This window comes from Zea mays, chromosome 3, assembly GCF_902167145.1.
Source record: "Zea mays cultivar B73 chromosome 3, Zm-B73-REFERENCE-NAM-5.0, whole genome shotgun sequence".
NCBI classification, from domain to species: Eukaryota; Viridiplantae; Streptophyta; class Magnoliopsida; order Poales; family Poaceae; genus Zea; species Zea mays.
In genome coordinates this window covers 235026995-235043126 of record NC_050098.1, presented here as the reverse complement: position 1 = coordinate 235043126, position 16132 = coordinate 235026995, and the positions used below count along the sequence as shown (strand labels likewise).

Below are 16132 nucleotides of genomic sequence, written 5' to 3'. Positions count from 1 at the left end.
GCTTGAGCCCTGTAGAAGCACAACTGTCGGTGCTGCTGGGATCTTGCTGACGTCTCCTTGATTCCGTAGGGGGCCGAGAACCACCGTCGTCATGGACGCACACGGGGAGCCATCATTACTTGTTACCGGGGCGAGCCAGATGGGACGCCAGTCTTGTTCCCCCGTAACCTGAGCTAGCTAGGGGTAGGGTAATGATGTATCCCCGTGGCGCGGTCGGTCCGAGCCCAAGGTTGAGCGAGGCGGAGACTTCTCCTGAGGCCGAGGCCGGGGTCGGGCGAGGACGCGATTCCTCCCGAGGCCGAGGTTGAGGCCGAGCCCTGGGGTCGGGCGAGCGGAGATCTCCTTCCGAGGCTGAGGCCTAAGGTCGGGCGAGGCAGAGCTTCATGTTGCGCCTGAGGCTGAACTTGGCTGTTGTCAGCCTCACCCTGGCGGGTGGCACAACAGTCGGAGCGGGGCGAGCGACGGTGTTTTCCCGTCAGGTCGGTCAGTGAAAGGGCGAAGTGACTGCGGTCACTTCGACCTTGCCGACTGAGGCACGTGTGTCAGGATAAGGTGTCGGGCGATCTTCGCATTGAATGTGCCTGCGATACGGTCGGTTGGTGAGGCGATTTGGCCAAGGTTGCTTCACAACGAAGCCTGCCCGTGCTGGGCTTCGGGCGAGTCGAGGGTGCGCCCGTTGCTTGAGGAGGCCCTCAGGCGAGGCGTGAATTCGTCCAGGACTACTGTTCCCGCCCGAGGCCGGGCTTGGGCGAGGCGAGATCGCGTCTCTTGGTAGACGAGGCCTTGACCTGAACCGCGCCCATCAGTCTTTGCTGTTTGTGCTGATGGTGGTTATCAACCGTGTTTAGGAGTGTTAGGGGTACCCCTAATTACGGTACCCGATAGATTTGTTGGTTCGACAGTATATTGACAAAGACCACAAATCATAATGACAAAATTGCCAATGGCTCAATGGTATAAATATTTAAGTTTTAAAATTATATATATAATCTTAAAGATCATTTGTATTTTTTGAGAGCTTTTAAAACAAAATAGTGCATGTATAATATCAGCCCGGCACAATTAGACACTATAGTATAGTGCCGGGGCCGTTGGTTAAACACTAATACCCACGGTTACTAATAGCGCTAAATAGTACCGCGTCTAACAGTGCTAGTGCCGTGTCGGGCGGCCCGTTTGGCCATCTACAGGGCTATCACCAGCAGGCCCAAAGGCCGGCTAGGCGGTTGAGATAATTTGGGCCGCAGCTAGGCGGACCAAGAACGCGTACCGTTCCACCTGTTGGCTTGGCTAGCGCTTTCGTCTTCCTCCGCTCCACTCGATGCACGCACGTGGAGAAGAACACCGCCGCCGCCGCCAGCGCTACCGGGTTTTCGCAGCAAAAAAATAAAAAAAGGAAAAGGAGAGGGTGGGGTGTAGGCAGGGGGGGGGGGGGGGGGGGGGGGGGCGCCACTGCTTCTCTTCAAGACCCGATTCCACTCGCGTGTCTGCCCGCCGGCCAGACCTCGAGGAAACAAGGCCTTACTTCCTTGATTACATGGCGTCGCCGGACGACCCCGTGCTCTCCGCTTGCAAGGTACGGACTCCCTTCCATCTTCTTTCTCTCTTGTTAAGCTACCTAGAGCCCTCTGCCGACTCGATTCATTCCCTCCCATACCCTAGTGCCACTCGTATGCTTTTTCACGTACCACTCCCAAATTCAGTTGCCTCACTCTTTTGCCTATCATTCTTTTGCACATAATCTTGTAGTGTACTAGCTCTTAGTGTCCCCGCAAAGCCGTGCCTTCGTCCTCTCTCCTTCTGTCCTTTGCACCGACTTCATTTACAGCTGCCGTCTTACGTTTTTTTTTTGTTCTAAACAACTGCTGGGATTCTAGCTACCTCGAAATTGATTTCTGGTCGGATAGGATTTGGTTGATTCCAATACATCGCTCTTTCTTGACCCTGTGGTAACATGGTACATGGCCCACTAACATTTGCTCTACTAACGCTTCATTGTAGAAAAACTTGAGCCACTTCAGAATAAAAGAGCTCAAGGATGTTCTACACCAACTTGGACTTTCAAAGCAAGGAAAGAAGCAGGTTTGCGCACTGCAACCTCCTCTACCTACTCTATTCACAATGAACACCCATTGCCCAAGTGCTCTATGTTATTGTGTTAAAGACGTCGGGATAGCCTCGATCTTTAATAGCTTAAGCATATGCTAAAATTCACCCAACACAATCATCTATGTGCCTTTTAATATTCCTTCTTGGGGGATTTGGAAGTTATTACCCATTATGAATTTATAGCCAAGTTGGTCTTGGTGTTTTTGTTTTGGTTTGCAGGACCTAGTGGACAGAGTTATGGCAGTGTTGTTGAGCCAGCAAGATCAAGGTACATTCCATTCTTTATCTCCAAAATGTATTGTTTTGTGTTACTATTTTTCAAGCATGAGAAATAATTTCAGCTTTATTCTTGTAGCCTTTGAAACGAATGGCTTACCAAAGGCAAAATCAGCGGTGAAAATAGTGGAGGACACATTTAGGTGAGTCCATAATATTTTTTGTTCACAACTTCACATTGACTTGTCTGTACGGCTGTAAATTTCCTGATAGGCATTAATGAAATCTTGGCAAACTATCGCTTGTTGCTTCCTGTTTCAAGAAAAATGCAAGACCCTACAAATACTGTTGCAGTCTCAAGGAGCCACGAATTAGGAGACAGTGTTACGTGTAAAAAGAAACCGGATGATTCTGCTCAGGCAGTTAAGGTTCGTTGCCCTTGTGGTGACTCCAAGCCAAATGATTCCATGATTAAGGTAAAATTCTCATGATAAATATGCCTTTCTAACTCTCCGACAGTATTTTATGTCCTGCAGCCAAACCATAAAGGTTTCAGATATTTGTTCTTGGTCTAGGCCACTCGTATTCAGAATTACCAAGCATCTCACTCTTTATATCCTGAAACTTCAAAGCAGTTTGATGGTCTAGGTCACTCTTAGTCTTTCTGTTTTATACTGGAAGCCTGTAGCCTTTGTTATGAAATATACCATTACTTGCTTTGTTCGGAAACTTTTGTAATTTGTACCTTTATTCCTTTTTGTTCTTGATGAGACATGCTATGTATTTCTGTTTCATCGATCATTTGCTTGCTCCTTGTAGTGTATTGATCCACAATGCAACATATGGCAACATGTTGGCTGCGTCGTCATACCCGATACTGAGAAATCCGCGGACAATATTTCTCCTGAATTACCTTCCTGCTTTTATTGTGAAGTGTGCCGACTTAGCAGGGCTGATCCGTAAGTTGTTTTAAACTTCAAAATTGCCCTGAACCCAAAGAGACCAATTCACACACATATCATGTGATTAACTTCTTTTAGTTTACGACCTGATGCCATTTGCCTGTGCTGGTTGTTATGTGACATCAATCACTAACGAAAATCTCGCCTAGAATTTAAAATATGATCAATCTGTATCCTTTGTAATGTTCTTCTTCCACCTTTTTGTGTGCTCCCTTGTTCTACTTGTTTAGGTAACAAGCATTATTTTCTTAATCCTAATATTACATGGCCTATTATTTCTGACATAGTTTCCTACTGTAACCTGCAGTTTTTGGGTCACTGTGAACCATCTGTTACTCCCTATCTTAATAGGACCCTCTACTGTAGCAGCAGACGGGTGAGCTATCCATTCTTGCATCACAAAGCACACTTATTGCTGTTTTTGGATGGTACAAATGAGTTCTGTCTTGTGCCTTCTGAATTATCTGTTGAAACTTTTTTTATCGTTAACCTCTCTGCTAGATCACCATGCTGCCTAATTTTCTAATTAGTGAAATAGATTCATTTGATAAATTTACTTTGATACAGCATGAAAAAAAGATATTGCGTCATGATTGGCCATTTTTGCTATAATTGCAACTTAATTCTTCTAAGGATTTTAGAAATGGTATCCATATTCTAGTCAGGATGGCAATGCTAAGAAAATCATTGAATATTTTTAGAAAACATTTTTTATCGAGTCATCATCAGATCTTATTTGTTAATCATTTGTTTTATCTTTTTGTTTGTGTGATTACAATATTTTTTGCTCGGAGTACTCTTTCCCCAACAAGCCGGACCTAAATGCTTGAATACATGTGAATGATGTGAGCTTTACTTTTGTTTGCTGGATGACATAGAATGAACACCCTCCTCTATTGTGTGTTGCTGACTTGCTGCTGTAGCTTACATGATTTCTGCAGTCATCTTTACTCCTTATGTTATTTATAGGAAGAAACATGGGATAAGTGTACTTTGGGTAACAATGTTGATGTATGAGTCCTGAGCAACAAAATGGTTGAACAAATTGCTTCATTTTGCTATAAAATTTAAGTAGGAATATGCATAGCCTTTTGTGATTTTTGCTTATGTCCAGGTCATACACTGTACAGTATACCGCAAAAAGCTTTCAGCTTTCAAGAGCTAATAGAGAAATTCTGCAGCAAGCTGAATGCAATATTCAGGTTAATTCCTTTTTTTTTTCATTCTCCTTGAACCATTAGGTTTGTTTAGGATCATCATTGAACAATCAACACATTCTCCTTTTTATTTACTATTGTACTACCTGTGTGTATTGATTTCCTACCTTGGGTTTCATTTGCAGCCACTATGTTCAACGTGTATTGATTTCCTATCTTGGGTTTCATTTGCAGCCACTATGTTCAACCTATACATATCCGTTATTTACTTAGAGTTCGTGATCGTTTTTTTTCCTTATGCAGGTTTGGTGTATCCTTCTCAGTGACAAAGTACCTTTTAGGATGCACTGGCCTTTACACTCTGACATGCAAGTTAATGGTATATGCAGTGGCTTATTATGTATAGTGAGTCATATTTTCTGATAGGATTTTGGTACATGTTTATTGAGTTAAAAACTTGGATACTTGTATAACATCTGGTTGGTTTTATTATGTTGCCACTACTTGGATGCTTGAACCTGAACATACGATTCTGGCAGCTGTGTTGCTTTGTTGGATGCCAAGGGCTATTTTTTCTATAACAAAAGGAAAAGACAGAACTGAACACCCCGGTCTGAATCAGATTAAATCCAAATAACAGCAGATTCATCTTTTGTTGCACAGTCAGTGTCTCAATGATGCTTTTCTGCTTTTCTTTTGGGGAGGGGGGTTATTATGGGTTGATTTGTGTATGCACCTCAGTCTATGCTTTATGACTTGTGCTTGTACTTGTATTTATACCTGCAGTCTATCATTCTAGGCTTCTAGCTGTAGTTATGATATAGGCTCTGGCAGCTATTCTGGCAGCAAGTTTAATTGTACTATATCTGAACTATTCATGTTGGTAATTCTTACTTTTTCAGGTATTTATGTTAGGGTGGTTAACAGGCAACCCACACAAAAGTTAGGGGCCAATGGTAGAGACGATGGTCCACTAGTAAGTATTTTTTGTTTTGAAGCTTGCTATTCTGTTCATTTTTTTGCTAAGGCACTGGCCGTTTTTTTACATCATCTTCCTGCATTCTTCAGCTACAATTTTCAATTTTATATCTCCTTTGACCCTAAACATTTCTATGTTCCCAGTTAACAGATTACCTGAAGGAGGGACCTAACAAGATTTCTCTATCAAGAAATGACACTCGTACTTTCTGTTTGGGTATCAGAATTGCCAAGAGGAGATCTCTAGAACAGGTGAGATTTTAAGTATATAGTCCATTATTAAGCACTACACTCAAGATTCAAAACACACATATTTTACTGGGCAAGGATATGTGAATCAGGAATCAGCCATGCTTCATATGCACCTCTTAAGAATGTGGATAGGCATCGGCAAACACTTTAAGATGCTTTTCAATATATTATAAGTTTTCCCTCCTCTATCTACCACAAATATTGAGATGCTTTTCTTTCTGTTCTTTTTTTATTCTTACCATGTTTTGAGTCTTAGACTTTTGATTATCTTCCAAATTCCATTGTAAAGCCTTGCCACCTTGGGAGGATAGCTATTTTATATTCCCAGAAAGGTTCTATTTGGAACTTACACTTGGTGTTATAGAAAAATTCCAGTTCCATGTTAGTCTTTGCTAGGATCTGTGTTTACTGTTTGTAGTGAAAAAACTAATCATAGAATGATCACCCATCCACACACCAAAAAAGCAGGAAAGAAGTATAAACTGGCTGGTTGTATTACTACAAGCTGGTAGCTACAAAATGCCGAACACCTGAATCTTGAATTCTGTTTCATTTTTTTTTGTTTCTAGTTTTTGAAACTTTGGTAGTGGGCAGGTCCTAAATTTGGTGCCAAAGGAACAAGATGGTGAAAACTTCGATGACGCCCTTGCACGTGTGCGTCGCTGTGTTGGTGGTGGAGCTGAGGCAAATAATGCAGACAGTGATAGTGATATCGAAGTTGTGGCTGATTTTGTCTCTGTGAATCTTCGGTGCCCTGTAAGCAATCTGGTTATTACTGTGGATGCTTTAGATCCTCAATGAACTGCTTATAAAATGGGCAATTGCTCTGATATATGTCTATTAAACCCGACAAAAATGAATGCGAGATTGATGAATTAGTAGGTATAGGAGAACATGATACATGTTTTGGTTTTCAGATCGTCCGACTAATCGCGATTAGTCGGGCTGATCATTTCTCTGTGCTCGATTAGGGTGTTCGACTCGATTAGTGTTACTGATCGTCCATATCGTCCGATTAGTCTGCGATATGGAACGATTAATCGCCTAGGAGCCGATCCATCGCGATTAATAGAGGTAGTCCAACAGTCTAGACTGGCCCCAACCATGGTTTAAAAGGCGGCTAGGCGGAACTAGGCGCCCAGCCACCGCCTGACCGCCTAGGCGACTTAGGCGGGCGCCTAGGCGACGCCTTAGTAGCTGTTACAAACAGCTGTTACAAAATACCAAGCAACCAAACCAGGGAAAGCAGGGGAAGATGAACATCATTTTTGGGTGTTGACACCTGAGAGAAAGCAGGGGAGGACCTACCAGTGAGGGGCGCCAGGGAAGGGGAGCAGCCGGCCAGCCGCGCGCCCAGCGAGCAGCAGCCGCGAGCGGCGAGAAGCAGCCGCGAGCAGGCGAGGAGCAGCCGCGAGCAGGCGAGGAGCAGCCGCGAGCGGCGAGCAGCTTTGGCGTGCCGCGAGCAGCAGCCGCGTGCAGGGTGCGCGCAGGGAGGAAGAGTCGTGCGCACAGGAAGAAAGGGGAGAGAATAGCCGCGCGCACAGGAACAGCCGCTAGCCGCCAGCCGCGCGCAAAGGAGAACGCGCGCCAATTTACAGGCGGGCGCCAAAATCCAGCGCCAAAAAAAACCCTAGGTTAGGCGTCGCCCAGGGGGAGAAAGGCGTCGCCCAGACGCCTACCGCGCCTAGGCGGACGCCTACCGCGCCTAGGCGGACGCCATACTCGATCTTCCCTAGGCGGCGCGGACGCCTAGCAACAATTGACGCCTGGACGCCTAGGCGTCGCCTAGGCGACGCCTAGGCGACGCCTTTTAAACAATGGCCCCAACAGTCCAGTCTGTGCTCGGGTAGTCCAACAGTCTGTTTGACTGGACTGGCCCATGATTAATAGAGGTAGCCCCCCCCCCCCCCCCCCCCCCCCCCAGCTCTACCTGTCTTTTCAGCTTCCCTGACGGCCTGGAGAAAATCAGAGAACACCCTTCTCTCTAACCAGCTCCCTTCCCTCTCCCTTCTTCACCCTTCTCTCTCCCTCCAAGGCTCCAACACGGCAACACCTTTCTCTCTACATCGGCTGGGAGAAAAAAGAACACAGGGACTGGAGATGAGCTCCTTATCTGAAGCCTTCTTGGTCATGGTCTACTGGTCTAGTAAGTTGTAGACTTGCAGTTTCATATAAACTTGTTATTGCTGTGCTGTTATGAACTATTCAAGTACTGAATAAACTTGTTGCTGCTGTGCTGTTATGAACTATTCAAGTATTGAATATTGGACTATTTATACTGCTGCAAGTCTCTATAGTCTATACTATATAAGTACATATCTATATATAGTGTTATATATATATGTATATATGTATATATATGTCCTGGAATACATAGGACGACTGGGGGGACGATTAGGGGTGACTAATCGCCCAGTGGGATCGATCAGGTGATTAGGCGATCTGAAAACTATGCATGTTTATATAGGCAATGATAATAGGGTTGGCTTATATAGAATCTGAACCAATCACCAATATCATTGCCTATTTTGACTCAACCTATAGTTGCGCGCTGGACTCAGGGTCCAAGGCAACAAAAGCCCGTGTATACTAGGTTCTAGGCGACTAGGCCCATCTGCCTGTCTAACACATTGTAATACTGTTGAAGCCAAAAGTTTGTTCAATTATTAGTGTTTGCACCAGAAGTTATTCTCTATGCTGCAGATGTGAGCTGATGACTCTTTAGGCTTAGAGTTACTTGTCCTAAGATCATAGTTGTCAAGGTGTCGCCTTAGCGTCGCCTAAGCGCTGAGGCGAGGTCCAGGGCCAAGGCGTCGCGGTAGCCTTAATTTTTTTGACTAAGGCGTCGCCTTAGGGTGTTAGGGCGTCGCCCTAGCGCCTTATAGGAAGCTAAGGCGTCGCATTACAGGCGCCTTAGGGTTTACTGCTTTTCTTATCCCTGCTCTGTGCCATACAGTCGCCATACTAGAGAAGGGTTCGCGCGGCTTCAGCTCACTTCATCGGCCGCCGCTCTTAGCTCACTTCACCGGCGGCGGCGGCCCCCTTCCCCTGCCTCCTGGTGAGGCTCCGCCTCTCTCCCCCTCGGCGGCGAGCTCCCCCTCACCCCGTCGGCGGCGAGCTCGCCCTCCCCCCCTCGACGGCGATCTCCCCCTCCCCTTTTGCGGCCAGCTCCCCCTCCCCTCCCCCTCGGTTGATCTGCTGTCTGCTGTGAATCTGTGATCTGCTAGTCTGCCGTGAATCGTCAATTGTGATCTGCTCTGCCTCTGTACTCCCACGCTCTCTGCTGTGACATGCACTGTTTTACCTTTGTTGGTCACTGATGGAGAGCCAATAGCGGACCCAGCTGTTACGTTTATAGGATGTTTGGTTTGAGGAATGAGTTATTCCATCATCTTCTCACTCCTCACAGATTTTGTTTGGTTTGTGGAATAGAATGAGTTGATCCATCATCGCCTCATTCCTCATAGTTAGTTAGTTAGTACTAATATGAGGAATGAACTTATCCCACAAAATTTGAGGAATGAACCCATGATGCACCACCTCAATTTGGATGGAGTGATTCCTCAAACCAAACACCTTCTTAGAGTGTGCCAGGAAAAATATCAAAAAAAGAAACAAAAAACAGAGATCAACAAGACTCGAACCTTGACTGCCAAGTTCAAAAGATAGTACCTACACCACTATGCTAACTAACCTTATATGATTTTAGGGTGTGCCGTGGCCCATATGGAGCACCCACTGGGTCCGCCCCTGTGGAGAGCGCAGGCTCTCCCGGCCTTTGACCCTATGGTAGATCCAAAGCGCAGAGCAAAGTCTAATGATCCTGGATGGAACTATGGATTTTGGACAGAGATTGGGAATCGAGATAAGGTCACATGTAACCTTTGCAAGACCGTGACAATGGGAGGAATCAAGAGGTTAAAAGAACATCTTGCCGGTGGTTATTGAGACACATTAATGTGTTCTAAGACTACAACCGAGATTAGAAAAGAAATGAAGGCATATTTGGACAAGAACAAGAGGTCTAGGCCTATTTTCCTTGGTGATGATGATCATGATGGTTAGGGGCAGCAAGGCGAAGAGGATTCCGCCACATCTATGCAACAACCTAGCTCGGGGACAACTGCCAAAAGGAAGAGAGCTGCATTTCAGTTTAGAACAGCTGCATGGCCACATACATCAAACAAGGAAAAAGAAAAAGGGAAAACTGCAACCATGCCTCGAAGAACTCCTGAACAAGTTGTGGATGAGAGGCTCTCCTCAGGGTCACACCAACAAACCACCATGGAAGCATGCACTAAGTCTAAGGCTGACAGAGATTATGTCAACAAGCAATGGGCTATGTGGTTCTATGAGTGTGGTGTACCTTTTAACGCCATTAATTCTAGACAATTTCACATTGCTTGTGAGGCCACTGCTTAATATGGTACTGGATATGTTCCTCTTAGTATTCATGAGGTTAAAGAGCCTTTACTTGCTAAATGTGTCAAAGATGTGACTAACTTGAGAGCTCATCATGAGTTAGCTTGGAAGACTTATGGTTGCACACTTATGTCAGATGGATGGACTGGTAGGAGGGGACATCAGTTGATCAACTTTCTTGTGAACAGTCCTGAGGGGACTTCTTAGAGTCTATTGATGCTTCAAGTGAAGCACATAGTGCCACTATGCTTGCTGATTTGCTTGAGAAGAGGATTTTTTTCTTTTTCTTTTTCGAAAGCGCAGGAGAACTGCACATAATTTAATTAGAGAAGAAAAAGGTCCAAAATGGACCAAGGTACAAAGCCCTGAACAGGCCCAACAAAACACCCACTCACACACTACATCCTCCCCCAACAAATTAGGCCCTGTGAAGGTTATGCGTGATCTCAATGCTTGAGAAGAGGATTGATAATATTGGCAGAGACAAAATGGTTCAAGTAGTGACAGATAATGGCGCCAATTATAAGGCTGCAGGCAAGATTCTCATGGATCAAATTCCAACATTGTTTTGGAGTCCTGGTGCAGCTCATTGCTTGGATCTAATGCTAGAAGATATTGGAAAGTTGAACTATTTCAAGAAAACAATTGCTCAAGCCAAAAGAGTCACCACTTTTATTTATAGGCATGAAAGGATCCTTAGTGCAATGAGGGAGCAAAGAGGTGGCATGGACCTAGTTAGACCTGGAGCCACTAGGTTTGCCACTTGCTTCCTTACTTTGAAGAGCCTACACAAGCATAGATATCCTTTGAAGGGTCTATTTTTGAGTGATGCATGGAAGTCAAACAAGTTGTCAAAAACAGAGGCTGGGAAGGGAGTTTATGACATTGTTCTATCCTCAACGTTTTGGAGCACCGTTGAAGTTTGCCTTAGAGCTTCAGCACCACTTATTGCCCTTAGGGTGGCCGATGGTGATGAGAAGCCTGCCATGGCAGAAATTGCAGCACTAATGGATAGGGCCAAAGAGAGGATAAAGCTTAGCTTTACATCACAAAACAAGCAAGTTTTGCTAAAAGAGTCTTGGGTATTGTTGAGCGTCGATGGTGTCGCAAATGGACCATCCATTGTATGGTGCTGCATTGTATTTGAATCTGGGAAAATTATTTGCCATTAAGAACAAAGGAGATGATAGGTATGTTGCAGAGCTAAGAAACTGCTTTAATGAGGTGCTTGAAAGAATGGAATCGGATGATGCTATTCGGTCTAAGATTGATGAGTTTGCAATGCATTATGAGGAACAACGTGGCCCTATCTTCTCAAGCAAATTGGCACTTGCAAACATTGAAATAAAAAGCCCTCGTAAATCTGTGCTTTTGTTAATTTCAGCATGCTACATGCCTACATAATGTCCCTAATATGTATGTGCCATGTGACATGTTATAGTTGATTTTGGCATTCGTATGGTGGTCGTGCCTTCGAATTCCGATTGTGAGAGGAGTTGGAGTACCTTTGAATTTGTGAGTATAAGTTGGCTTGTTCATAAATTAATATTCATGTATGGTATATTGGTATGGCTATCATTTACTCTTTTCATTTTTTAGATGCACACAAAAAGGAGGAACCAATTGCTACACAAAAGGCTAAATGACTTAGTCTTTGTATCATACAACCGGAAGATGCAAAATAGGTTCCAAAAGAGGAGGGAGACAGGTGGCACAAGTTATGACCCATTAGTGTTTGACGATTTTGATTGGGACAATGAGTTGGTACACTCATCAGTTGTACACACTGGTAGGGATGATGATGAGCATAACTTGACATGGGAACAAGTTGATGAAGCCATTGGAGCATCTGAGTCCCTTCGAGGCCGCAACTTTCCAACACAAGCTCATTTGTATGCAAACACCTACCATAGACGTAGTACAATGAGGGCACAGGATGATGAACAAGGTGAGGATGATGATGATGGAAATGATTCAAGCAATGAAGTGGTGGATCCACATGATGACATTGGTATGAGTGATAGTGATGAGGTAAACGAGGCGGAAGATGATGGAGAAGACAATCCTACACCCCATGATGAGTTTGATGATGACCTTTGAGATTGGGCCATTGAGGCTTGAGAGTTGAGACTTGAGAGATGAGAGTGTTATCTACTCTACTAGACTACTACTACTATTATCTATTACTTATGTTGAACTTTATGTCTATGACTCTATGATGTTGCTATGTTGGTTTATGTTGAACTTGCACTCCTATTTGCTATCTATTTGATACTATATTCCTATATATTCTATTTTTATTGCCTATTTTTTATATATTAGTAAGGTGTTGCCTCGCCTTACGCCATATCGCTTAAAAGGTGAAAAGGGGGTCACTCGCCTTACCGCCTTAACAACTATGCCTAAGATCACCCATATATGTTATATTTTTGTTAGCACACTTTTTCCGTGACCACCATCTTTGGAACAATATGCTTGATGGTAGGCTCTGTGGCAACAACACTTCTCAGTGTTAGACTGTTAGGAGAATGAAAACCCTAACCCTAATGTTGGTTAGGAATATATTAATATAGCTGAGTATGTGGGCCAAGGCCCATTACAGCCGACACCCCCGCAGTCACAACTCTATCCTGTACAGATGTTGAGACTGGACCGAAACTATGTGAAAACTGTGGAAGGAAGCCCTTACGTGAAGATGTCAGTGAACTGCGAAGTAATCGAGATGCGGAGAACGCGAACATCGCCGACAACGACACTCTCGAACGAAGTGGAGATAGATCACCACGTGCTTTGCGCGCTAATGCTGCACAAGATTGGAGAGGTAGACCGTGCTGACATTATCGCAGTAGACGAGGGTGGCACACGCGAGGGGTCTGTGGAGCTCATGAAGAAGCTGATGGCGCCAGAAAGCTTCGGCCATGCCATTGGTCATAACGTGAGACTCGGCCTCAGCGATGGAGCTGGAGACGACGGGCTGCCGCTTCTAGGATCAGGAGACGAGGTTGGTGCCCAGGAACACAGCGTAGCCGGAGGTGGACCCACGCGTGTCATATTAGGACAGTGAAAACCCTAACCCTAATGTGGGTTGGGAATATATTAATATAGCTAAGTATGTTGGCCAAGGCCCATTACAGTAGAGGAATACACAATTACGCTAACACTCAGCTTAAGCCGTTTCTCTTCACAAATGCAAAACTTTTCAGGCCTTAAAGTTTTTCCCTAGCAATTGTTTCTCATAGCTTTTTCCATAAACCAACTTGTGCACAAGTTATATTTGTGCCAAACAAGGCCATAGTATTATTCTTTGCTATTTTTCACAGAAAGTTGATCATTTTGTTCTTTTATGTCATGTTATATAAAGCATGCATGCTTTGTATAAAATCTGTTTTTTTTATCTTGTGATAGATGACTGCTTCAAGGATACAGATCGCTGGTAGGTTCAAGTCCTGTGCTCACATGGGCTGCTTTGATTTAGAAGCTTTTATTGAAATAAACCAACGTTCCCGGAAGGTTCGACTATTTGGACTTATACAACTTTACCTCATCCTCTACAATATTGATTGAACCTTGTTTCATTTTCTCTATGACTATCTAAATCAACCTTTGTTTTCTTGCTTGCAGTGGCAATGCCCAATATGCCTGAAGAATTACTCTCTAGAGAACATAATAATTGATCCTTATTTCAATCGCATCACTTCTTTGGTGAGTTTATAGTGGTGATGGAATAATGTTTTCAACTTTTCATGCCTACATTTTCAGGTGTGCATCGTTGCTGATTTTGTTGCATATTGGTGATACAGATCAAAAGCTGCGGAGATGATACATCTGAAATTGATGTCAAACCTGATGGTTCCTGGAGAGTTAAGGGCAGACCTAAACTGAAGGACCTTACACAGTGGCATCTACCAGATGGTACTCTCTCTCTGTCCACAGATACAGCAGCCAAACCTGGAATGTGCATTGTAAAGCACGAGGTCAAAGAAGAGCCATTGTCTGAAGAGGTGGGATGTCATCTTAAGTTGGGACTTAGGAAAAAAAGCAATGGCCAGTGGGAAATTAGCAAGAGAGTGGATGCTGATCTGGTGCCGTCTTCTGGTAACGACCATGACCATTCAGGACACGATGAAAACAAAAACTGCATCACTCACTCAAGCAATATTGATGATACAAACATTGCAGATGAAGGTTATAATTTAGAGCCAGCAACAAATGGTTATCCCATGACCCATGTCCATGATCTTGACTCTTCATCCGCAGACGAAAATGGTCCTCCAGCATCGACAGGGCAGGATATAGTAGTTTTGAGTGACTCGGATGATGATGCTATCATGGTGTTGTCTCCCGGTGCTGTGAACTGTGGCTCGATGCATAACACTGGAAATCTGTTTCCACCCAACACACCTGAAAATTTAGGAGTGTGTAGTGGAGAAACTGGTGGATGCCCCAAGGAGACATCATTCCTTGCATTAAAAGAAGATTTTGGTGATCCGGGGTTGTCATTTTGGGAAAGTCATGGTAGTCCCCGAGATGCTTCTACTTCCCAGATCCCCGATGCCAGTACAAAGGCAGTAGATAATCCAGGTGAAGTGGACAACTACCCTGCCAATGATCAATCTAAGCAAGGGCAAGTTTCTGGGGCTGATTTTGGAGTAGCAGCAAATCCGGTGCCATTGGAAGATGGGCATGATAGCGCACTGCAACCTTGTTCAATGAGTGAAAGAGATAGTGCCATGGGTCTTGCTAGCCTGGGAGCGGATACTCAATCATGTGTTGATGTCCATTCTGACAATTGGACATCTGTCAGCATTAGTGGCCGTGATGAAGTTTTAACTGCTGCCAAAATTGCATCTAGGAAAAGGAGCAATCCTGGAGACAGAATAGAAGATTTAGATGGTATGGAAGAAGTCTTCACTCCTTTTTGTTGTGTGATTTTTTTTTGTTATTATCTGTTCATTACAATGTTTTTTTTTCTTGCGCTTAGATGATTTTGAATCTGCGCCCATTGTTCCTACAGTTTCATCACCATCACTTTGCCACTGCACAAACGTATCAGAATCTTTGGCAGGCTTGTGACACTTTGAGTCGCTAATTTATCTGGTTACCATGCCGCTGCTTTTGTCCCTAAAAAAGATGAACATTTGATTCCCTTGTGTGCAGCTTCACTTGTGGGAAGCCCAAACCAAGATGAGTGCAGCGGAGGGAGATGTTCAGTTCGACCGAGATTGATACTAGAGATTTCCTCAGATTCTGATTAGCACACATTTGTGTTGGCTGATGCCTGCATGACTTGGAGAAAAGGAAGGGGGTGGATGTGATGCTGTCTAACGCGGTCAGCGAACTGGCAAGCAGCTAGAGGCCTCTCCTCTATCCTGTAATTGGAGATCCCATCTCTGTTAGGTGGTAGAACGTGACACCAGGAGCAACATATAGAGTGGCATAATAGAGCTGAACCATATATACATGCAGTGTAGGCAATTTTGTACCATATATGTCATGAACCGAGGTGGCAGTTAGTTGATGTAAATATGCTCCCTCTCTGTTTTTCTATATTATTGGCTGAAAGGAGAGGGGAGGATGCATGCTTAGTCCGGCCTGGTTATTTATCATTTATTTATGATATATAATGAAAACGGAGTACCAGGTAGGTCGCAGCGGTAGAGAGGTGCAAATCTAATCTAATCTTGTGTCAGACAGGGTCTTCAAATCATATCTTTACTTATGTTTAAGATTTTTATTAATTTAGGGGTGTTTGAAATTGGTTTTGCTCCAAAACTCCGGGTAAAGGAGCTATGTTCCAAAATCTAGATTGCTTTCTCGTATCACTGTCCAGTGATAGTGGTGGTTAAATGCTTTCAAACTTCATATCTAGGTTATTTAAAAAAATTAAAGCAACAAAAAGAGTACTTTAAAAATTTAGAGTTTTACTCTAGAGTCATACCAAATACCCACTTAACTTCTAATTTAGTCGCATAAATCAGCTAATCTAACGCTCTAATCTAATGCATTTAGTGGATGTGTGCGTCTTAGGCTGGACAT

At 44.1% G+C, this 16132-nt stretch overlaps 1 protein-coding gene across 3 annotated transcripts; it reads left to right on the top strand.

Moving 5' to 3' along the window:
• Positions 1 to 1238: 1238 nt before the first annotated feature.
• Positions 1239 to 15681, top strand: LOC103651650 (E3 SUMO-protein ligase SIZ2). Of its 3 annotated transcripts, none has more exons than XM_023302072.2 (17): positions 1239 to 1576; positions 2002 to 2082; positions 2329 to 2377; positions 2465 to 2528; positions 2648 to 2801; positions 3145 to 3284; positions 3595 to 3663; positions 4402 to 4489; positions 4748 to 4823; positions 5347 to 5420; positions 5567 to 5674; positions 6269 to 6430; positions 13502 to 13606; positions 13718 to 13798; positions 13897 to 14989; positions 15078 to 15142; positions 15254 to 15681. In XM_023302072.2, exons 1-17 carry the CDS (start codon positions 1538 to 1540, stop codon positions 15320 to 15322), a joined length of 2517 nt encoding a protein of 838 aa, XP_023157840.1. In that variant the 5' UTR covers positions 1239 to 1537; the 3' UTR covers positions 15323 to 15681. The 3 variants fall into 3 exon arrangements, with proteins under 3 accessions (XP_023157840.1, XP_008675555.1, NP_001348379.1); XM_008677333.4 differs by having other exon boundaries at positions 15078 to 15161; NM_001361450.1 differs by lacking the exon at positions 15078 to 15142 and having other exon boundaries at positions 1448 to 1576; positions 15254 to 15351.
• The last annotated feature ends 451 nt before the right edge of the window (positions 15682 to 16132 follow it).